Here is a 24,139-nt window from a genome sequence, read left to right as displayed (position 1 = left end):
CTTTCCACTGATAAAGAGGGAAAGCAGCGCTACCTAACAGGCTCAGCACAGTTTCACTATCAAATCACAAAGACGGTACAACACAAGCTGTCAAGCCCTCACTCAAAACAAGGCAGCACAAGGACACAAAACAACCCTACAGCAGGTAACAATGGGTTTTGGATTAATTGGGCAAAATCCCGTAACCAGCTCTGTGCATACTGTAATTTAAGTGGACTGAGAGAACCTCCCATTGGCTCTGTTTTCAAGCTTTAGAAAATGTAGCTCTTGAGACTTTGGCAATTCACAGGTCATTTCAGGGTGAAAGCGTTCCCATTAGCTGTTTTGCAAAAGCAGATCCGCAGAAAGCTGATTCAGTGGCAGAGCATGCAGCAGAGAAAATTTCAGCATCAGCAACAACTGCCTAGTAGTTATGAGGTTCCACACACCAATCCCAGCCTTAGCTGGGTCCTGAACCCCTTGCAGAGGATGAAGTAGATGATTGGGTCCAGGCAGACGTTAAGAACTGACATGATGATGGTCAGCTCTATCAAGTAGTAGAGCACTTTGCTTGACAAACAGTGCCCCCCCAGGAAAACCTGTGGAAGACGAACCAGGTGGTAGGGGACGAAGCAAAAGCAGAAGACACAGACTAGCACTAATATGTTTCTGCGTGACTTTACAAGTTTTGTGGAGCTGGAGGACTCCGGCTGCCTCTGCTGGGCCAGCGACACCCTGCGCGAGGTGCTGTAGTAGAAGAAGACCATGGAGACTAGGACAAACAGGAACAAGGTGGTGGAGCAGGTGTGGACAGTCTTGAAGAGCACGGTGAGCTGTTCACTGTGTAAGGTTTCACAGCGCACTGGGGCGGAGGTCAAAAGTTCCTGGGTGTTAAACGACAGGATAACGAAGGCGCTCGTCACAGCCAGGAGGACAACCCAGGTTACCGTGGAAATGATGTGAGCGGCCCGTACCGTCTGCATGATGTGAGTTCCCAAAGGTTGGACGACCTTCAGATACCTGGAGCAGAGAGGTGTCAGGAGGTAACTTCAATACATAGCAGTTACATTGAAGTTCAGCATTCAGCCCTGACTGCCCTCAAATCAAAAAGGTGAATTTGTGTGTCTGACGTGGGAATCTGAGTAGTATCTGGGAGCACTCTTCTTTGGCTCTTAAGGTTAGAGTACTTTGAATGCAGTAGTTTTGTGTTTCCTGTATATCGACATAGCCAGAAAACACATGAAGTTTGTGTATTTTTCATGCTCTATGCAACATGAAATTCAAATTGTCCTGGCCTACCTGTTAGCGGAAATGTAGCCCATGAACATGATGCTGGCATACATATTGAGGAAGAGGACGGAGGCGCCAAAGTTGCAGTTAATCACGCGAATGGTGAAAGAGCTGCTGGCGTAGTGGATGATGCGGATGGGAAGGCAGAGGCAGAGCAGGAAGTCAGCGGCTGCCAAGTTTTTCAGGTAGACCATCATGCTGCTGGACGCCTTCTGCTGAGCTCGGCAGAAGTAAAACTTTATGACGAAGCCGTTGAGGGAGAAACCCACCTGGAGAGAAAAGAGGATGAGGATGCAGATTTACAATACACATCTACAGGCACTCAAAATAAATTTGAGCTTAACAAAAGATTTGATCTGATGGACAGAAGATACTAATTTTCAACCCAATGAGTGAGTCAAATTCCAAATTTTTTTTTATCATGTAAAGGTTCAGTGTGTAGGATTTAGAGGGATATACTGGCAGAAATTTAATGTAATATAATAAGTATGTTTTCTTTTGTGTATAGTCACCTGAAAATAAGAATTGTTGTGTTTTTGTTACCTGACGTTTGAGACGTTTATATCTACGACGGGGGAGCACACATAGTTTTTTGACCACAACGCTAGGCCACATCAAGTGAGGTTTACACTGCTCAATGCAATGGTGAAAGAGTTGGACATTTGAGTGGTTTGCAAGTTTTCATTGAAGACTACAGCAGTGATAAATTAATTATGCATCAAAGAAGAAGAAGAAGCGGACTCTTTGTTTCACCTGATAACCAGCGGTCGGTTAGGTCAGGTGGGCACATCAATTAATAAGTAGCCTGTCCATGCAGCCCCTCAGTGGTTTTAAGTTTAGGCTGAGTCACTATAACGAGTTTAAGCTCGGCACACAGACGAAGTTTCAGCTGATTGCAATCTACAATCCTCACCACTAGATGTCACCAAATCCTACACACTGTCCCTTTAATGGCATAGTTCTCTAACATAAGTCAGTTAGAAAAGTTGAAGATACATTTAAGTTTCACTACACTTTGATCTTGTATGTGCCCAACCAAAAAACCAACCACTACATATGTCCTCTGAGGTTGTACCATCTTGGATTATCTTTGAGATTTTCTGCAGAAGTATAGCTTTATGCAAACCAGTATCAGTTAGGATATAAAAAACAGTTTGGTGTAACAAGTGAGATCATGACTGTGAGGAAATCATTAACTAATTATCTCTCATGACAAAGGCATAACACATTTGAACAGACTGATACTTGTAGAAAAGTAATCTGAATTAATTGAAACTCACCAGAAACACAAGACTGTAGGCCGTTATAAGGAAGGGCAGGGCCGGAGTTTCGTTCCATTCACAGTTAGTCAAACCGTTGACCTCTGTCTGGTTTGTAACTGATGACTGGTTAAAGGATGAGGTCATTTCTTCTCCTGCTCGATCGCTCATTTTTTAATGGTGGATCTGAAGAAGGTGAGACCAAATTACAGAACAGCATATACACAAAAACACACTCTCTGGAACAAATCTGCTTTTCCACACGACAGTCTAAATCCCTGCACAACACAACTGTAGCAATCAAGATAAATCATGTGAAGGAACCAACAACAGTTTAAACTCAAGTATTCTAATATATTTAAATCATTGTAAGAAATGACTGGTCAAAAAAATGATGGCTTTATTGTACCATCAACGGTGAATTTCGGTCCGTAGATATAAAAATAAGTCTAACATTCAAATTTCAGCATCAAAACAGTGAAAGTGCAAAGAAGAAGATGAAATACCTGCAGCATTCACCTGCCTACTCCTGTCAGTGTGTATGTCTAATAAAAAAGACTGTGTACTGCTTCTGTCTACGCAGCTTTTACAGCGGAAGAAGAGCTGTGAAAGTGAGAAGAAAAACACTGATGTGGTTATGATGGCTTAACCTTTAGGTTGCTTCACTATGAATAGGGCCAACCTCAGAGACACACAATGCTGTGGAAATTACTTTATCTTCCTGTCTAGTTCTGATAACCACACCTCAGTTACCATTAAGGATCCTTAATAAACAAACTAAATTCAGCCACTGTATCTATATTTCCTTCAGTCACTACCCAAAGCTCATGAGTTTAGATTAGTGTTAGAAAGAACATTGAATGACTAAATCAAGTGCTGTGCTCAGTCTCCTCTTCACCATGACAGGTGACGCACATTACTGCTGATGTGACACCAAGCTCGTCTTCATTTACCCTCACTCGTTTGTGAACAAGACCCCGAGATACTTGAACTCCATCACTGTGCCTCACTCCAAACCCACAGTGAGCAATTCACGTTTTCCGGCAGATAACCACGGCCTCATACAGTACTTAGAGGTGCACGCTGGAGGTAACGGCTCTGAAGCCAGCAGAAACAAATCATCAGCAAAAAGCAGAGATTCAACCCTGAGGCCAGCACACATAACTCTCCATGCCTCTGCTGTGTCTTCAGATGTTGTCTTTGAGAATCACATATATAATCTGTGACAAGGAGGTACGACCCGGCAGAGCCTAAGAGCCACTGAGAAAGTGCTTGACATTCAGACACATGACGTACTCTGGGTATACTAAGACCGCTTATAGCAAAGGTCCAGATTAAAATGCTTGGGAATTCCTTGTAAGGATGTCCAGTATCTCATTCTGAATCTTTGGCTTTGATTGAGTTTTTTCTTTATGAATCTGCGTGAAGCCTCCTGTCTTGGGGTTATTTGACCTTTCACTAAGCCCCGCCCCTTTGTGATGGTCCAACAAGCTGTCAGAGTAAGCATGGAGCCCACACTGTCACTAACTGCACTCCCTGAAGAAATATTAATCATATTTTTTGGAAAAATGAAAGAGTGATGCCAGAGAGAAGCAGACAGAGGGGTCTACAGTCTGTGTTTGAAGGATATATCCAGGATGTCAAACTGACTCAGCAGCAACAACAGGTTAAAAAGACAAAGATAGTTAGAAGCTAAAGCCGAACTATAGGCTACAGATCACAGTGTAAAGTGAACCACCACATCACTGCTGATCGCCACAGAAGACAATGAATATAAAGGGAAACTTTGCTGATATTGAACCAGCTGTGTGGCATCACAGTGTGTGCTGATGAACCGTGTTTGGCTTTGCCCCCGTGCCGCTGCCAGCACCCGGACCTCCGCTGTCGGACAGGCAGGGATCTCCAGGGGAAGCCAAACAACATTCTTCTGCACACACTGTGATGACGCACAGCTGGTTGAATATCAGCAAAGTCTCCCTGCTTCCCTTCACTGGTTTTCAAGGTCTGATGACAATGGAGGGCATGAGCAAGTAACAAAACATGTAGCTCAGCGTGTGACGTAACCAGTGACCTTTAGAGATTCTCTCGTAAGTCGGCCCGTTCTTCACCGTTCCTGTCATCTGACGGTTAAGGGCCTCTTCATTTGCGAGAACAAGGAGGGTGTGCAATTCCTTTTCTCCCTAGTTGCTCATCTTTACAGTGTCTGTCAGGTTTGTGTTTCCCTCTTGCTACTAGCTAAAGGTCAGATTTGGGCCTAAAACTAGGCCCAAGGCCCTAGTAGGCCCGTGGTGTTAGGCCCTTGGCGAAGAGACACAGGCCCGTGGCCCTAATTAATATTATTATTATTTTCCATCTCCCACAATAGCCTATATGGTATTTCATTGAATTTCACATTTTTTATTAAGGTTAAAGTCCCACTGATTGTCATATACCTGAGTGTGTGAAATATGTTCTCTGCATTGCGGGTGAAATGTCCGCTGTACAAAGTTATAATTATTAATTTCATGTATTGATAGCCAAGACCAGTCCAACTTGCCTGTATTGAGTGAGTTAATATCAGAAGTTGTCGGTACATTATCAACACTGACAGAGAGCGCAACTGGTATGTGGTCAGAGGTGGTAAGCCCATAACATATCTCTATATTGCTCAGTGCCGCAAGGGCATCGGCCAAACAGATGCAAAGGTCTAACCAGGAGGTTGTATGCCATTCTTCGCTTATGTAAGTGAGACTCTTCTCAGGCAAGATGATTTTACTGAACAGCATAAAGTTATTTTCATTACAAAACTGCACAAGATGATTAGCAAAGATAGAATTAGGTTCAGACACATCAGCATTAAAATCCCCTATAACATAATATGTTACAGGGGATTTTAACGCTTGTGTATGTGTATATTATACACAAGTCGAATCATTGTCCTCAAGATAGGAGCTGATAAAAGACAGTCTATTCAAAAATTCATCTTCATACAAATATGACTCATAGGGTGTATAAATATTTAAAATGATGTACTTCTTATCGTTGACCTTTATCTCAAGCCCAATAGCCCAGTCAACGTTCATTCTCAACAGGTAGAGGGAATCTCTTGCGCTTCAGCCCTTCCGCAATTGGAGGTCGGTGCTTCTCAGAACAGGACAATATAGATCAAAATAACTCCGTGGAGGAATCCACAAGAAAAGCACTGGAGCACTCATATCCCTTGTGATGAATTTATTAATGACTAACGTTTCGGCGCCAACTGCGTCTTCATCAGAGTCAAACAGTACAGGTACCAGGTAAGAAGGTTTAAATATCCTCCAAGTCACATAGAGACTCTTCTCATTGACTCTTCCCAATGAGAAGAGTCTCTATGTGACTTGGAAACACACTCACCCTCTTAGTTCTGACAGCTTGTATGCTAGAGGCATTGCCAGTTCCAATTATACCAACAGTCTTTCTTTCCCGTTTCATTGTAGCTTGTGCAGGGCAATATTTATGTGATGCAGCAGCATTTATTTTCCTCATCTTCGGGCGACCCTCACGCACTACAGTAGTCCATGCTGGAGACTTTGGTGTTAGTCCAGCGGCCCATGAAGTGGAGGGTACAGGGTGTCCCAGGGAGTCCTCGGTGGCCGCAGTGGCTGACTACTGTGCTTCAGCCACACTCGGAACAGCGACCAAATCAGCGGCAGTTAACAGCTGTCCATCAGCCTCCGCCAAGACAGAGGGTGCAGGTGTATGCTGCTTCTCCATAGCTGATAGCCGAGTGTTCAGAGAGGCGGACACTTCACGCAGGCTCTCACACACGTTACTTAAGACTTCAAGGGTCTTTTTCATACTGTGGATGTCATTGTTTAGCTGCTCCATTCTACCAAGGAGCACTGAGAGGTCAGTGTGGTCAAACATCACAAGAGGGAGCTCATCCAAGTAATGTGAGACAAAGCCTGGTATGTCCTCTCCACATTCGTTTAGGACTCTCAGGCACATTTTCACATTATTAGTGTCCTTTTGTGCACCCTTTTGGGAAATACAGCATTGGGAGGTAGGGCAAACCTCAAACAAAATTTTCTTCGAAGACTCAATCCGTCTGAAATTGTTTGTAACAAGTAAAACAATTTCATCGTGGCTCATTGTTCTCATCTTTACAACAGTAAAGTTAAGGAGTTCATCTTCTACGATAAGTTTCCCATCGTTTGTTTCCGGCTTTGTGCGGGAGTACACAGTGCACCATGTTGCCTCGCCCGCCATGTTGCATATCTGACTGTACTATGATCAATTTGTAAGAATTGATGTACAAAAAGACAAAGCGTCAAAAAAATAGAGGTTGGCCTTGATGTCTGTACCACAGAGGAGACTGAACAATAAATTGTTATAGTCAGTTTTTAGGCAAAGCTGTCGCCTTGTGATGGTTGCTGCTTCAAAAATGTGAGAACCTGCTGCTCCTCTTGGTCTCACTTTACGGTAAATGTTTTGGACTGTTAGTCATAAAAAAAACAAGACATTTACTGATGTAATCTTGTGCTGGAGAGTATTGGACATATTTTGATGGATGGATGGAGACAGCTGGTGATGTATTTTCTGTCTGTTGACTAATCCATTAATAGCCTTATTGTAGCAGCTCCAACAAAAATACCAGGCAGTTAATAACGGAAAAAATCCCAGGTTAACAATCCACCTTGTTGCATAAAATCTGCTCAAGAACAACCCTGTCCCAGAATGTCATAACTTTAAAGCGTTTTACATTGAAACATTGCTGCTTTGATTCCCTCAAAGACCTGTAGCTAAAGGACCTCCTAAAACCTTATAGATCCTAGAGTGTCTTGCATTGAAAACTGACTCCTGTTCCCACATGCTGCCAACATGGAAATCCTGCTGGAACATTTACGGGTTAAGGTGCATGTGGGGTTTTGGGGCTTTTGACTGAACTTCACCACTGACGTTACCTCCATCAGGGGGACTGTGGGCAAGGAAAATGAGAAATGACCCTTCATATTTGGTCTGGACAGGAACTTGAACAGGCGACACTTCAGTCTATGAAGAGTGTGAAATGTTTAAGAAGTTGATTTTAGCCATTGTCAGTTCGTTCTAACACAAACTTGAATAAAGAACACACAAGTGCAAACAATGTCAGTGGTAACTGCTCTTTTTATAATTCTGTAATTTTTTCTTGATTATACTGTAATGTTACAGTAGCACTTACTTATGGAGCTCTGCCTGTTTTCTGGGTTTGATGCACAAGGCCTCCACACCACCACTAGAAGTCAAAATTTTACGTGATTCTTTAACTGGCTAGTTAGCTGAACAAAGTCTTTAATGAAAATGTGTCCATAATGTACTCATCAACACTGATGGTGGCACCAAAAAGCTCCACATAGGCCTTTTAACATGTAATTTTAGTTAATTATAAGGCTGAAACAAACAATTGTTTTCATTGTCAGGGGAAGAAAGGTTTCCGGTTTGGGGACTTCAGAATTGCATCTCTGCTCTTAGCAGATGATGTAGTTCTCTTGGTTTCCCCAACCTCCAGCATGTATCGGGGCAGTTTGAGTGTGAAGCGGTCAGAATGAGTCAGTACCTCCAAGTCTGAGGCCATGGTTCTCTGCTGGTAAACAGTGGATTGCCCTCTCTGGGTTGGGAGAGAGTTCATGCCCAAAGCAAGGGAGTTCAAGTATGAGATGGTCAGGCAGTTTGGCACTTGTAAGGAGGTCGTAAAAAAACATTTTTGTATACATGCCAATCCCTTTCATAAGTTGTTGTAAAGTTGTTGTTAAGTAATGCACTAAGTGACACTAAGTTTTCTTGTTAATTTCTGTTTACTTTATACCACTCGGCACTAGGTGGCACAGTGGCATTGCAAGCTGTTTGGTGACACATGAAGTTCATGTACACGCGCTGCCCGCCCGTTGCAGTTGTATTACGCCAGCTCATCAGTTTTGCCAGTGTTGCCGTGAGGTAAAATAAATGAATGAACATTTTTCTACACCACTACCGTGTCCTTGTGAGAGTGGTGTAACACAGGCGTATAGTCATGAGCTTTGGGTAGTGACTGAAAGAACAGTGGCGGTTCTTGGCCAGTTTCAATGGGGGGGCCAAGCTAGGGCCAGTCCTTTTGATACAGGGGCACATACAAGTAGGGTCAAATATCTAAGTCTGAACAATAATATATATATATATACATGTATATCAGTGTTTCCCACAGGATTTTTGGAGACTACATCCAACCCTGTAGGGGGGTCCGGGGGCAAGCTCCCCCGGGAGAAAATTTTGTATCTATTTGATTTAAAGGCATCAATCTGGTGAATTCTGAGAGCCAAGTTATGATTGCAGAATATGCCTAGATTTCAACATATTTGTGCTTTTTATGTGTGAAAAATGTTCTATTTTTATTGATAAAAACACTAGTGGTATGTTATGGTGATGGGTTACACTTAAAATACGGCTAAGGATTAGTGGTTTAACATTTCAGTAATCAAAAGAAAAATGACTAACATACTAATGGAGGGCTATTTTATTATTTTAAATCATGTGCAGACAAAATATTCTTTTAAAACTCTGTCACTCACAAACACACAGATACGCAAAACAATACAAAATACGCAATACGAAAAGAAAACAAAAGGTAAGACTTAAATTAATGTCACACAAACAGACACAAATTACTGCTTTCCTCCTTCCCTCCCTCACGATTTGCAAGTATGGCACCCTGAATCAGACCATTTAATTTTACGCGGCTTCGAAAAGAAGATTTCAAAAGCCCTCTGGTAGTTGAATGCCTCTGGGACAGGCCCATTTATGGCAACCCACTGGATCCGTGGCGTGTGCAATCCGGCCGAGGCGCATGTGCCGGAGCTAATAGCGGCCATTCAAGTCCATGTAAGCTGTAAGGTCCACCTGCCGCGGCCTAGAAGTGGCTCAGCGCTCCGCTCCACTAAAAACATGAGACGGGTCTATTTCTGATGGACGCCGCGCGACGGCACGTCAATTTGCACAGACCAGATGAGTCAAACAGTAACTAAGATATCCGCTGGAAAAATATTTTATTCACGGACCGTTTATTGAGTTATTACCTTATTTTTATACAGTCTATGGTTATAGACACCGCTAACGGCTAACGTTAACAGCTAACGGTTAGCCCAGCTAATCTACGATAACCATGTTAATTACAAAACACACAGAAATAGTAACGTTTGTTCAATCATTGTGTTTATAGACTTAACAAACATCAGATTAGTCTACACGGTGATATAGTGACGTGAAAAATGTGATATATAGCTAAACTCTGCTGGTTTTCTACCCGAAGTATTTGTAAACAACACAACGATTCCCTGGGGGCACCGCCGGAAGTTAAGGGCGTGAGCGATCGCCGAGGCTCCTGCACTTCCGTTAGTCGAAAAACTCCGGGCTGTGCCTCCAGACGTTTTTCTTTTTTTTTACCGATGGATTTCCAGATTGGTGCGTGTGTGAATGAATAAACAAGAGGCATTAACGTAAATTTCTTTGTAGAAAGGCGCTTTATGAAATTAAGTCCATTTACTTGTATTAGTTTACAGCGCAGACTTGCCACATCTAATATGGCGGCGATGTTGACGTACGGCTCAGCGCTCGATGCGGCGTCTACGTTTATACATCTATGTTAAAAACAGCCACACAATTTTCTTCTGATGTTTTCGGTGGGTTTAGACGCTTTAAGTGGTCCGACCAGCAACTGGTTGAGACGACTTAGTTCCGCGTTCCACGTTGCCCCTTCAACTCTTCGGCAGGGGGGCCACAGGGGGGGCCAGACTCCGAGTTATTGGGGCACTGGCCCCTGCTGGCCCTCCCCTAAAACCGCCATTGTGAAAGAATGAGATCGTGGATACAAGGGGCCGAAATGAGTTTCCCCCATAGGCTAGCTGGGCTCAGCCTCTGAGATAGCGTAAGGAGCTCAGACAGCCAAAGGGAACTCGGAGCAGAGCTGCCGCTCCTTTGCATCGAAAGGGGCCGATTGAGGTGGTTCAGGCATCTGTTGAAGATGCTGCTGGGGGCAAATAAAAACGGTCATACAGTCAAAAATTGCCTCACTGTCTGTCTCAACCCACCTTGAGCACAGTCAGAGGCAAGTTCGAGTTACACTGCGGCTGTGGGGTGGGAGGTTACTGTAGGTTATACATGCACACACATACTGTACATGAGTGCATGCAATGCAAACAAATGTATCAATACACTTAAGTTCATACAGAGAATGGGAGAAAGCAAAGAAACAGGAACAGAAACACATAAAGGTGGCATCTAATTACAGGAAGAATTCCAGTATTGCTTTATATTGTTTTGCTTTCACTGTGTCATTGCAGGGTTTCCCACACAGGACAGAGTCTGCTGAGTGGAGCTTAAGGAAGTTTGGAATTTCCACAGTCTTGCACTTGTGAGATGTGACCTCCTCCTGTTGTTTGTTCTTTGATGAACTTTGACACTGTGTATAGATGAAGTTTATCAGTGTCACATGCTTCCACAGACACTCCCTGCGTGGACAGTTTAAATGTGCCATGTTTGCCAGCATGTTTTATTTCAACTGAGGAACCTGACAGAGTCCAACCCTGAGCCGTCCTCTCCACAATGATGATGATGATGATGCAGGTAGGAGCTGACAGAACACACTGACATTTAAACTAAACATAACGATGGACAAAGTCTGCTCCTATTTTCTTGATACTTACAAATGATTTTCATCATGTAAAAATATTTTTAATTGAAGTATCTGTGTGGAAAACAAAATGATATAATGCCTTTTTCTTATCATGTGCTCATAAATAAAGATGTATTATAATTATGATTTATAGTATTGCTAGAGGCAGCACTGTCTATTGAAGCAGCTATATAGACACAAAATTTAGAAAAGCAGAACTACAGAAAATATGACTGGAAATACAAATACAACAGTTCTTATAAAAATTACTTCAGAAGCATCTTAAAATCTATTACTGTTATTCACTGAAGCAAACATATGTTTATAATAGTTGTTTTGTGTTATTTATAGTTTAAAGTCTAATCTAATAGATAACTCAAACCATTTAACTGTATAATTTAGTTATTGCTGTTAAAATAAATCAGTAAAAATGTAACATGAATTCAGCTAAAATGCGCCATCTTTTTTACGCTGTTATTTAAGTACATATTTGTTAGTGTTGTTTGAGGACTTTATAGTGTTGTTAGTTATTGTTAATTATTAACAGGCACTCTCAGCTTCAGTGAACACATATCTGTTTCCAGACTTCAGACTTGTGAATTCACTGAAGCAAACTGTAGGAGTGAATTTAAATTAAAACGATATTCAAATGAACCAGCACAGGAAACAGATGTAAATAGATATTATTAGATTGCAATGTTTTGTAAATGTTATAAAATTAGTTTCATTTAATCAAACCTGATTCACAACCTCTGCTCCACGGAGACTCAGACTCATAATAAACACAGCAGGGCTGTATGCAAACATCCAGTGGGACGTGTTCAGACTCATTCAGTGGGGAAAACCCATATGTTGTAGCTGTTGTATGCTCGTTGAAATGATACTAAATTCAGCCCTGTTGCCTGAATGAAAAGTTGGTGTTGTACATTTCTGCAAATGTTACACTTGCATGTTTCATACATATCATACCAACATTTCTAAAGTGATGTAGTTCAGATTACATGTATATGAGCTGCACTTCTTAACAGGAGGAAGAGGGGATAGTGGAACAACAACCCCAAAAGCAGGTATTTTGAACGAGCCGTCAGGACAGTTTCAGCCTTGTTTGTGGCGACCAAATCAGGTATTTTAAGCCAAAACATGATGCTTTTGTAATTCTTACCAAGTGTTTTTTATGCCTAAACCTAACCACACATTAACTAAAGTTTTAACATTTCCGCTACATTTTAAACATACAAATTTAACATATCCATGGTTGCTGAAACATACAATGCCAACATTTATTCTGGCGATCGGATTAGGTGTCAGTGGGATCAATATTCAAACAACAGATCTGCCTCACACTTGATCATGCTCTGGCAACATGAACACTCTTCTTCCTCTCTGCTGCTGTTGTGTGCATGCCACTCACTACAGAGAATATATCCAAACAATAAACAGATTTAACAAGAAAAGTGCACTCAGTAGAGTGTTGATCTCAGCCAGGCCACAGCGTGTTGCAAAAAGCAGACTGAGTTCTCCTGTTAACAGGCACTGTATGTGAAATAAAGATACAATAGAAGTCTGAGGCCGTGGTTCTCTGCCAGAAAATAATGGATTGCCCCCTCTGGTTTGGGAGAGAGTTGCTGCCCCAAGCAAAGGAGTTCACGTATGTTGGAAATTTTGTTCACACGTGAGGGGAAAATGGAGATGGATGGATGGATGGATTTGGCGCAGCATCAGCAGTGATGCAGGCACTGTGCCAGACCGTTGTGGTGAAGAGGGAGCTGAGCCTGAAGGCAAAGCTTTCAACTTACCAGTCCATCTCCGTCCCAACCCTCAACTATGGTCTTGAACTTTGGGTAGTGACTGAAAGAATTAAATCGTGGATGAAGCTGCTGTAATGAGTTTCCTCTGTGTGTTGGCTGGGCTCAGCCTTAGAGATAGGGTAAGGAGCTCAGACATCCGGAGGGAGCTCGGAGTAGAGCCGCTGCTCTTTTGTGTTGAAAGGGGTTAGTTGAGGTGGTTCGGGAATCTGATCAGGATGCCACCTGGATGCCTCCTGTTAGACGTGTTCTGGGCATGTCCAACTGGTAGGAGGCCCCAGGGTAGACCCAGAACAACCTGGAGGGATTATATATCTCATTTGGCCTGGGAAACATGTTTTTCAACTAATGTTAACCTTGAGAGATCCTTAAGGATATAGATATAAATGTGCACACAAAATTGGTCCAGTAGTTTGCAAGATTAGCTGCGGACACACATACTCACACACACATGACACCTTCAAGTTTTACCCCTGGTGAAGATAATACCAATTAACTCCTGACCTGTGTGTTAACATGCATGTGACAAAGGTACTGAGGAGATGAGATGTTTAGAGAATCAAATTAAGCATCAATTATTAAAATCCATTCACCTTTTTAGTATTGAGGTGGAGGCAGAGATGTCAGTGGCAGATATCCCAAATCTCAGCAAAACACACAACTATCTGGATGGTTAGGTATCGGTAGAGGTATTGATTTTTTTGTTATTGTAGTGGGTGAAAGGGCACTTTAGATCAGTTTTTGGGTTCACAAAGCAATAAACAAAGTGGCGAATAGATTTTATTGACTCAACACATTATTTCAATACTTCGCTTTTGTGTGTGTCAAACACATATTTTGCAAATTAGGATGATTGATTGTAACATGAGCTGTTGCTGAAGTAATGATTGACTTATTGTATCACAAATGATAAATGGCTTCTTGCTTTTGTCTTTAGTAAATTGCACTGATTATTGTCTGTGCCATTTTTTGACCTCCTGCATTGTCACAAAAGACCTTTTTTCTACTACCTAATATTTGCTATATTTATTCTATTATGATATCTGTGAGCGCAGGAAGTCACTGTTGGAGGTGCTGTATTTTTATTCCTTTCTTTCCTTTTGCATCCAGGTGACATTGTCCATAGCCCTGCTGGTTCTTGCGGGCTCAGTCCACTCTGACTCCCCGTTTTACCTGCCCATCGACTGTGGTGACATCCATCGCCGTGACAACACCAGCTCCAGCGGGGTGTACATCATCTACCCAGGAGGTCCCACCACGCCCCTGCATGCCTACTGTGATATGGACACTGACGGAGGCGGATGGACTGTAAGTACACCTCAGATTTTATAATTGTAAACAACAACAAATAGATGAGACTGTGTGCTTTATTTAGATCTTGTAAACCTGCTTGTAGAAAGAACTGCGTTCTCATCACTGCATCAAATACCAAAGGCATCTTTTGGTGTCTCTATGAGATACACCCTTTCGTGTCTGTATGTGATGCACAGCTGTCTCCTGGCTGAAACTCGGTGTAATACATGGTTTAAAGTTGTCAAAGTGGTCATGGCTAGGTCTTTGGCTCTCAACCTTTTTTGTGTCAGGAAACCTTGAAATTGACACACATTAGGTCACAGAGCCCCATTTGATAAGATTTGGCTTCAGGGACCTCCTTCTGAAAAGATGTTGGTGATTAAGACCAGTTTCCTATAGTTGTCTACAGCTGAGAAGATAACCATAGAGGAAGTGAAACCTATGATCAGAATAGTCACTCTTATGACCTTTACCCACATTGGTTTCACTTCTATAGTGACTTATAGGAGAAATAAACTTATTCCCCATTTTTCCGGGGAACCCCCTGGAACCTGTTGAGAACCACTGGGTTGGGCATCAAAACTACTTAGTTAGGTTTGGAAAAAAACATCATGTTTTGGGATAAAATAAGTGACATAAATACAGCACTTGAGTGACATTAGTACATGACAGATGAACATAAGTAATGTAACATTACATTGAAACAGCAGTGACTTTTGGTTTCACACAGGACACAAACAACAGTGTCCTGAAAGACAGCCTGTATCTGTTTGACCCACCCACCCTACACAAACTTTCTCGCTCTTTATACCACGTCAGTTGCTTTCAGTGTCAACAGATGAGTTTAAAGTAGCCTGATATGACCATCCTGATGACGTGAGCTCAGCATTCTGTTTCGCTCTCTGTATCAGTCTGGACTCAGTGTCGCCTCAAATACTTTCAGTGGTTGGGAGTACTCGCCTTGACGGACTTACTCCTTTGTCCAAACAGCATAACAAATACATCTTCATAATCACCAGCGGAGCCAGTTGATAAATCAAGCCTTTGCCGAATCCAGTCGGAGGAATAGTAAAAATGTCTTTTCCTCTGAGAAACTCTGCATACTCTTGTTATTGTTTAATTGTTGTTATTGACTCTATTTATGCAATGCCTTCACTTATTTCTGTCTTTACCAGCTTAGTGTTAGGGCTTGTTGCTTTGGGAGCCACCGTAATTGTACTGCAAGCTGTGGCCTGCATTTTACATCATCATCTACAACACAGCCCCTGATTGGCTGCTTACGTTGTCAACAACAGTGCAGATCCCTGACTGGCCAGGCTTTTAATTTCTGGAAAGTGAGACTGATACAGAAAGCGAAATAAAATGCTGAGCTCACATCATCAGGACGGTCCTACCAGGCTAATGCTAGTCTTGCTTCTTGTTTGCTTGTCAGGGCATCATTAACAACTTTGTAAGGTGATAATATCTAAGACGTTTGGCTTTCCGCTGTGTTGCTGCCTCTAAGTGGCCAAAATTTCCATGTTTGATGGGTGTAATAAAGGTCCTGCATGAATACTTACATTTATGTAGATATAAGCAGGTAACAGACAATCATCACAGTCATACCTGATGGACTCTAAAAGATTTTCTGAAAACTTGTCCAGATTCATAAAGTTATTAGCGGCCCTGCTAATTGAATATATAAAGCATTACATGTAAAAAATCTAACTTTTCTCTCTCTTCCTCCCATCCTCCCTCTCAGGTATTTCAGAGAAGGATCGATGGGACTGAAAACTTCTTCAGGCCCTGGAGGCACTATAAGGCTGGATTTGGGAACGTGGCTGGAGAGTATTGGCTTGGTGAGTGCTTGAGGGAAAAATACATTAAACACAACAGGCCTGTGCCACTTGCCGGCTTAATTTTACTGAGGTGAGACAAAGTATGATTTTAAATTAGATGAGGAATTTTAGACATTTACAGATAGTCTGAGGTGGAAAGAAGCTAAAGAAACAGTTCACCCCAAAATCGAATATACATATTTTCCTCTCACCTGTAGAGCGATTTATCAGGCTAGATTGTTTTGGTGTGAGTTGCAGAGTGTTGGAGATATCGACCGTAAAGATGTCTGTCTCCTCTAAAGTGTAATGGAACTAGATGGCACTCAGCTTGTGGTGCTCAAAGCTTTAAAAAAAAGGGACATTTGAAAAACTAAACAGCAGTGTCTCTTTCAGGAAATCGTAACCAAGTTACTCAAGATAATCCACAGACCTTGCTGTGAGCAGTTTCATGTAGGAACTATTTTCTTTCTACTGAACTCCACCCACCAACTGTATCACCGTGCAGAGGGAAGCGTGCATCTACTTGTGGATGATCGGCTTGTGCTTGTGACAGCGTGAGATGTAAACACCAATGGCCTCCCCCTCGGCTGAGCTGTAACGTAAGCTAGCTCAGTGGCGCTAGGTGAGCTAGCAGTAGATGCACACTTCCTTCTATGTGGTGATGCAGTTGGCGGGTGTAGTTCTGTAAAACGAAAATATCTCCTACATGAAACTGCTCACAACAAGATCAGTGGATTTTCTTGAATAACCGGAGACCTGTACTATGCAGCCAGTTCAGCTTACCCAGGATATCTTCTCGTTATGTGGCTTCACTAACTCTAACATTGGCCATCTGGATAACTGCTACTACAAAGCTGGTTATCAGCTAGTTCAGTCATCTCTGGGTTTTCCCATCCAGCCATGAGCATGTTTATGTGCAAGAGGCGGGGCTGTAAATCACAAGCGACATCATCAGAACCACAGATGAAGTAGGCTACTTCATATTGTATGAGATGAAACAGAACCAAAAGTGTCTGTAACGCGAGACAGTATCATATAATGGAAAATGAAGAAATATTGTAAATACAATCCAAATATAAATCGTCAGCTGAGACTTTTGCTATTTAGTTGGATGATGATGATGATGATGAATATGTCACATAAAACACTTTAATGTGATGCCAGACTGTTTCTGTTGCTGCAGTAACGGGTGGAAAAGTAGCCTAGTTTATGACTGGTGATGTACATCTGACCCAAATATGGCATTTATGATAATGAGCGTCAATTAATAGTCTGTGGATTATTTTCTAATGAAATAATATATGTTTCTCATCACACAGGTGTCTCATGTTATTCTGAGCTGCAGGAATGGAGTGTAAAACAACAGCACTATCACTGCGGACTAAAATAAACTTTGCATAAGTTAAAATCCTGCTAAAATCATGTGCTTAGTGTTTAAAACGACCTCACTGTTTGTTAGAAGCTCTGTTTTAAAACCAGTGGAAACAGAGTCCTGAAACAATGGAATTATTCTACTGACCTACACATGAGACTCCAGACTTTCGTCCATAGATACATCTTTCTTCAGTGATCTGATTTGTCAGAGGTCGGGGTGTTGACAGGCTGTGATCCGATACTGTGAAGGTCAGCTGTTCAGCATAAGTCGCCATATCTCCCGGTAAAAACAGAACCAGCTTCGTGATACTGAAAACCCAGAGTTAACCCTGAAGTTACCTCGCTAACTCCAAATCCTGCGCCGTAGTACAGGCCTCAGGTCATTATTTCTGGAAAGAGACACTTATGTTCATTTTTCAAATGTATTTTTTTGGTGCTTTAAGCATGACAAGCTGAGTGCCATCTAGTTCCATTATACTGGAGAGAAGGCAGACATCTCTATGTCGATAACTCCAACACTCAGCGACTCACACCAAAACAATCTAGACTGATAAAGTGCACTACAGGTGAGAGGAAAAATATCTGTTTTGAATTTGGGGTGAACTGTCCCTTTAAGACATGCTGAGTAATGATAGAGGGTCTTGGTGCAGGGGGTGAAATTAAACAGATCTATGTGTGCCTTCTCAGGCCTGGAAAACCTCTTCCTGCTGACTATGAGGAAGAAGAATGAGCTACGGGTTGACATGGAGGACTTCGAGGGAGGGAAGGCGTCTGCCCAATACTCCTCCTTCTCAATTGGTCCTGAGAACAGTGGTTATCAGCTTTACCTGGGCAGCTTCTCTGCCGGAGCAGCAGGTGAGGATTATTTTGGGAAGTCTCAGTATAAATATCAAGGTATATGGTTGAATGAACTGCAAGTAATAAAGGATGTTTTTAATGAAAATGTTACTTTATCACTTTTGGGGTTTTCTTGAATTAAGACTTATATAAAATGGGTCCTTACATCATTTATTTTCCAGCTACAGTTTTGCATTGTCCCTACAAAGCTGGATGTAATACTGTGGACTGACTGGAGAAGAGGCCATAGAAAACCATAATGACAGCTCACATTGATTTTTGTGATGCCAGTGAAAATATGGCTCTCTAGAGACAAATTAAACTGTTGTCACATTCATGAAAAATGAAACATTAATGCTCTTTCAGTGGAGGAAAAAAAGTGTTTTCCAAAATAATAGGATCATTTTTTAGACAGTATGCCTGCATAGGCCATTTATTTGGAGACACCTTGTTTATCTTTATTTATTTGAGTAGAGGATCCAGTCAGTGAAGGTAAGAGTGCCTTCAGTCGACAAGGGATTGTGCAGAGAGTAATGGGGTGGGAAGATGGAGCTGGATCTTATATTTCATCTTGTAAAAAAAAGAGAAGACACTTACTCTAAAGCCAGTGGCAGCTGGTGATTATTTCAGTGGGTGGGGCACCTGCTTAAACATTAACAATGCTGTTGTCAAGCTTGGTGAAAGCTTTGTCAGGTCCAGTGTGTAGGATTTAGGGGGGTATACTGGCAGAAATGGATGTAATATTTGAAACTGTTTTCATTAGTTTATTATTACTTGAAACTAAGAATCTTTTTTTTCACCTTTGAATGAGCCATTTATGTCGACAAACAGAGTGGGTTCTCTTCCACAGAGTCCGACATGTTGTTTCTACAGTAGCCCAGAACAGAATCAAACACTGCCTCAAGAAAGGGCCATTTGCGATTTTACTTTTTCTGCGTCGGCCACCATAGTTCTCCTACACGCTTGGTACACAGGACAAGATTCAGTTCTGCAGTCTCACCACGAGATGCCACTAAATCCTGTGCACTGGACCTTTAAGTGAAAGTACAGAAGTATTGTTGGTGAATATTCTCAGTCATCAAGGTCATGGTAATTCTAAGTGCTATATCGTAGGCAACTGGACTCACTTGAGTTTCTTGAAGACGCTTCACCTTTCATCCATGAAGCTTCTTCAGTTCTAACTGACTGGTGGGGAGTCACAACCCTTAAACCCTAAACACAGGGTTTAAAGCCTGCAACTCCCCACCCAGATTTCCAGAAGTATTATTTGCTAAATGTACTTAAAGTATCAAAAGTAAAAGCACTGCAGCTCTCTCACAGTTTAACAGCTCGCTAGCCTATCTATCAGCATAGTGAACAGTATTATACTCACCAGAGGGATTCACCTGACTGCTCATGCTACTCTGTGCCAGAGTTTGCCATTTCACATTTAAATAATGCTGTGTCCTCCTTTGTAATTACATAGAGCTAATATCAACCTTTTGTCTGCATTTACCATTGTCCCACTGTTCCTACCACATCTACCAGCATCAAAACAGTAGTACATCCTGCTTCTTTGTTGGTGTGATTGGCTGCCTGGGCCAAGTGTGACAGTGACGAGTGATGCGACCTTCCGCTGAAAAGTTGAGAGTATTTTATCTTTTATAAGCAATTAAAAATCGGCTAGCAAAATGCAACTACAAGAAAGGAGTGCACACGAGGCACGCCATAGCATAGAAAAACAATGGTTTTGCTGGTGATGCATTTCTAGCTACGCATTCTGGTGATCAGGGTCTAATGCGTCTCTGCTCAAGCAGCATTCAGTCCGACCCCCAGGAAGTGCGATATGCTTTGACAACAATTTTTATAGTGGCCAAATAGTGTAATTTCATCCGTGACATGATGCCCTGGAGCCCCAAAACAGTGTCACAACCACTGTGAAATGGATTGTTTCACTATGTGGATTTGATCCATTCTGAAAGTCTAGAGGAGCCGCAAGATCCATTCATTTTATCCATATTCAAGTTTGTAGAACGCTAACCTGGAAACAGCCGGTATGGCTGGCGAAAGTCTCTGGCGCCCCCACTCTATGGGCCGCACAGTGCAGAAGCAGAAGATCTTAAAAGTTTAAATGTTTGTAGTGGAGTAAAAAGTACATTTGACTTTAAAACATAGTGAAGTAGAGTATAAATTTGTATGCAATGGAAATACTCAAGTTAAGTAGAAGTACCCCAAAATTGTACTTACATACATGACTTGCTTGAGTTTCTTGAAGACGTTTCACCTCTCATCCAAGAGGCTTCTTCAGTTCTTGGATGAGAGGTGAAACGTCTATAAGAAACTCAAGCAAGTGTAGGTGCCTACAATACAGCACTTTACCATGACCTTCAGACCTTCATGAATCTTCAGTACTTTAGTGTACTTTGGTGTACTCCACCATTATTTAAGGCACATACATGAACTGTACTTGAGTCTACACAAGGTAATGTAAATCATCCACTGCCAAAATGATAACACAGTAGCAGCAGAAGAAATGTTTCTGAGTTTTAAACATGAACTGTATTTCAGCTAAAACTGTTTTTGTCTGCAGGGGACAGTTTGGCACATCACAACGACATGAAGTTCACCACATTTGACAAAGACCAGGACCAGTGGGATAAAAACTGCGCTCAGCATTATCTCGGTGGATTCTGGTACAACAACTGCCACAATGCTAACCCCACCGGCATGTATGTGCCTCACGATGTCATCGCATACTCCAGTGTCCAGGTCATCTGGAACACATGGAAGGGCGCAAGCTCCCTCAAGACTATTGCGATGAAGATCAGATCATTATCTTCATGTGGATGTGCTTGAGATTACTTTTAACCAAAATAATCAAAGTTGAAAATGGCTATTTGATCATTATATATATATATATATATATATATATATATAGAATAGAGTTAAAGTGTAATCAAGAGCACCAAAATCCATGCATAGCCAGTGTTTTGAGTTGTATTATACATATGTTATCACTGTATCATCAATATATTATTACATCATCAATATGTTATCACTGTGTGAATTAAAAAGAAAACAAGCCAAGCAAGATCCAAATCTAATGGTAGAATGAAGCCCTCCTAGTAAAGTTATGCTGCTGTGTACACACTGTACATGCACGCCCTGGAAAAATACACACATCTTAAGGTCGGTCCAGGCACCTGCGCTTGCACGCTCATGAACACACTGAGTGTTCATCAACACAACAGTCCATTTTTTTGGTTTGAGGGGAGCCATTAACCTGATCAGCTGCAGATTAACAAAATCGTGGTAATACTTCACCGTCCATCAGGGGAGGAGAGTGTTGATATGGGGGAGCTTCATCTCTTTGTTGTTCTGACTGAATTCACAACCAACAAGATGTTTAGAAAAATGAAATGTCTGTTTTCCTTATTGCATCTGCTCCACATGTTTTTACCCAGCATTCATTTTTACTGTTTATTCAGCCTCAGTCTTTTTTTTATTTTTTATTATTATGCTGCATTTTGTGTTGTACTTTGTGGTAAGTGGTTTTGATAAGACATAAATGAATAAAGTTTATTCTTATACAGTATTATTGTGATGATTATTATTGTTGTTATTGTCGTAGTTATTCAATGGGTGGAAAAAGTATCCAGATCCTTGACTTAAGTAATTGTACTACTCGCACACTGTAAAAAATACTTAATTACAAGTAAAAGTCATGCTAGGAAAATGTTACTTAAGTAAAAGTGTATAAGTATAAGCAGAAAAATGTACTAAGTATAAAAAGTAAAAGTAATCAATGCAGAAAAATGTCACCTGTGACTCTTAAGTTATATAATTATTAATCATGAATTCATGTAAATGCAGGATTTTACCGCTGTAGTTAGTTGAGGATGAGTCCAGTCAACTATTTTGTGCAATACTGCAACTACAGCTTATATCTTATTATGAACTGATTATGAATATGTTGAATCGATTGACTGTTTGGTTCATAAAATTTCTGAAATAGTGAGAAATGCCGTCACAATCATCCAGAGCCCACAGTAACACCATCACAGCATTTATTTTGTCCAACCAAGAGTCCAAACCTTAACATTATTATATTATGTATTTTAAAATGAATTAAAAAATAATTCACACAATTCAAATAAAAAGAAAAGCAGCAACTCCTCACATTTGAGAAGCTGGAATCATGACATGTTCAACATCTTCTAAATTTTCTGTAAATTGACTTAACAGTAGATTAATTGACTAGTCGTTTCAGCTGTACCTGCATATATATATGCATTTATAAAAAAACATATTTCATAAACTCAAATGTTTTGTGTGCAAAAATCTGAATTTGTAAAGTGGGGTAATAAATAAAGCTGTCAAAGAGTGAAGGAAGAAGTACAATATTTCCCTCTGAAAAGTAGTGGAGTGGAATTATTAACAGTTTTCAGGCAGTTAAAGAAATATATGGAAAAAATAAAAAAAGACAAACGCTTTTTGCTTATATTTTTTGTACACGTTTGACTTCCCCGATAACTTTTATGTTTTATTTTATTTATTTATTTTTACAAATCTGGGACTCTATAACAGCTACATGCATGACACAATAATTAATCTTCATGTTATCATCTGACACATGCACAATGGTAAAACATTGAAACTTGATAACTTCAGTTTGAGCCACGTGTTCAGGTTAATGTCAGACAGGACGCATGTTAACTAAACGCACGATGTCGCCATTGTGTAGCACATCCTCATTTGTCTTCATGGGAGAAACAGGTGTGGTCTCGACAGGTAGGCTGACGTCATCTCACATGGACCGACATGGTGCTGGATGAAGAGGAGGACATCTACTAGAATTGGCCAAGATAGTATTTCAAATACTTTTTAAATTATTATTATTACTATTTTACGCTTGTCATAGAGTGTTTGACACAATTAACATGTCATGACATTAAAAAAAGCATACCAGAATAAAAATTAAATAATTGAATAAAACGATTAGATTATTGGTTCTAAACGTTTTATTTTCATCTTTATATTTTGCTCATTTTTCTTTTCTATATCTTATATTTTCCGTCCAAAACAAAGCATTAATGTTTGACTTTTTTATGTTCCATGCAAAAGACTGAATTATTTTTGTCATTCAGATGGTTAGAAAAGTCTTTGACGAGTCAGCAGTAAATGTTGTTAAAAGATTTTCTAGAGTTTTCAAAGATCGTCATGTATTTATTTTTTGAAAAGGAAACTCTCATGCTCACAGAAGAAGTAAAAGAAGTATTCAGGTCATTTACTAAGTATCAGCACCACACTGTGAAAATACTCCATTACCAGTGAAATGCATTAGAAAATCTTACTTATAAAAAAGTAGACATATATTATCAACAAAATATACTTTAAAAGTGAAAGCAGCCTACTCAATATGCAGAATATCCACTGTCAGTTATTGAGCAGCATGTAGCTGGAGGTGGAGATGAATTGGTCTAATCTACATTAGTGTATTTTAATCTCTATGCATCATATTTTATGACATGAACATGTGTTTTTTTTGTAATCTGAAATGTACTTTGCAACTGAATTAATATAAAAAGGTGCAATAATAGCTCAAAACTGTACTTGAGTAAATGTGCTTTCCACCAGTGAGCCTCACTAGAGTTAGGACTCATCCTGTTGGCAATATGTACCAATTTTTATGCCAATTTATATTGCAGATATATATTCAGCTGGATGAGAGAATATTCTGACCTGCCGGTGGCGCTAGATGAAAGCTAAATCAGTGGTATTAATCCATAAATGTCAAAATGTTCAAATACATGGCAAGGTCTGATAGTCCCATCTGTTGTAAGCGTAGACTGCATATAAATCCAA

The 24,139-nt window shown here is 40.8% G+C and overlaps 2 protein-coding genes across 2 annotated transcripts; one reads left to right on the top strand and one right to left on the bottom strand.

Moving 5' to 3' along the window:
- Positions 1-410: 410 nt before the first annotated feature.
- On the bottom strand, positions 411-2,699 carry LOC126390779 (P2Y purinoceptor 14-like). Its single transcript, XM_050045232.1, has 3 exons — positions 2,550-2,699; positions 1,279-1,538; positions 411-999 (listed from the first exon to the last, which is right to left on the bottom strand). Exons 1-3 carry the CDS (start codon positions 2,697-2,699, stop codon positions 411-413), a joined length of 999 nt encoding a protein of 332 aa, XP_049901189.1.
- An 8,281-nt stretch (positions 2,700-10,980) lies between these two features.
- LOC126390435 (microfibril-associated glycoprotein 4-like) lies at positions 10,981-21,166 on the top strand. Its single transcript, XM_050044741.1, has 5 exons — positions 10,981-11,120; positions 14,085-14,282; positions 16,009-16,105; positions 18,146-18,313; positions 20,865-21,166. Exons 1-5 carry the CDS (start codon positions 11,100-11,102, stop codon positions 21,128-21,130), a joined length of 750 nt encoding a protein of 249 aa, XP_049900698.1. The 5' UTR covers positions 10,981-11,099; the 3' UTR covers positions 21,131-21,166.
- The last annotated feature ends 2,973 nt before the right edge of the window (positions 21,167-24,139 follow it).

Source organism: Epinephelus moara, chromosome 5 (genome assembly GCF_006386435.1).
Source record: "Epinephelus moara isolate mb chromosome 5, YSFRI_EMoa_1.0, whole genome shotgun sequence".
NCBI classification, from domain to species: Eukaryota; Metazoa; Chordata; class Actinopteri; order Perciformes; family Serranidae; genus Epinephelus; species Epinephelus moara.
Note: the sequence above shows the minus strand (reverse complement) of the source record. Positions and strands in the feature narration are given on the sequence as shown.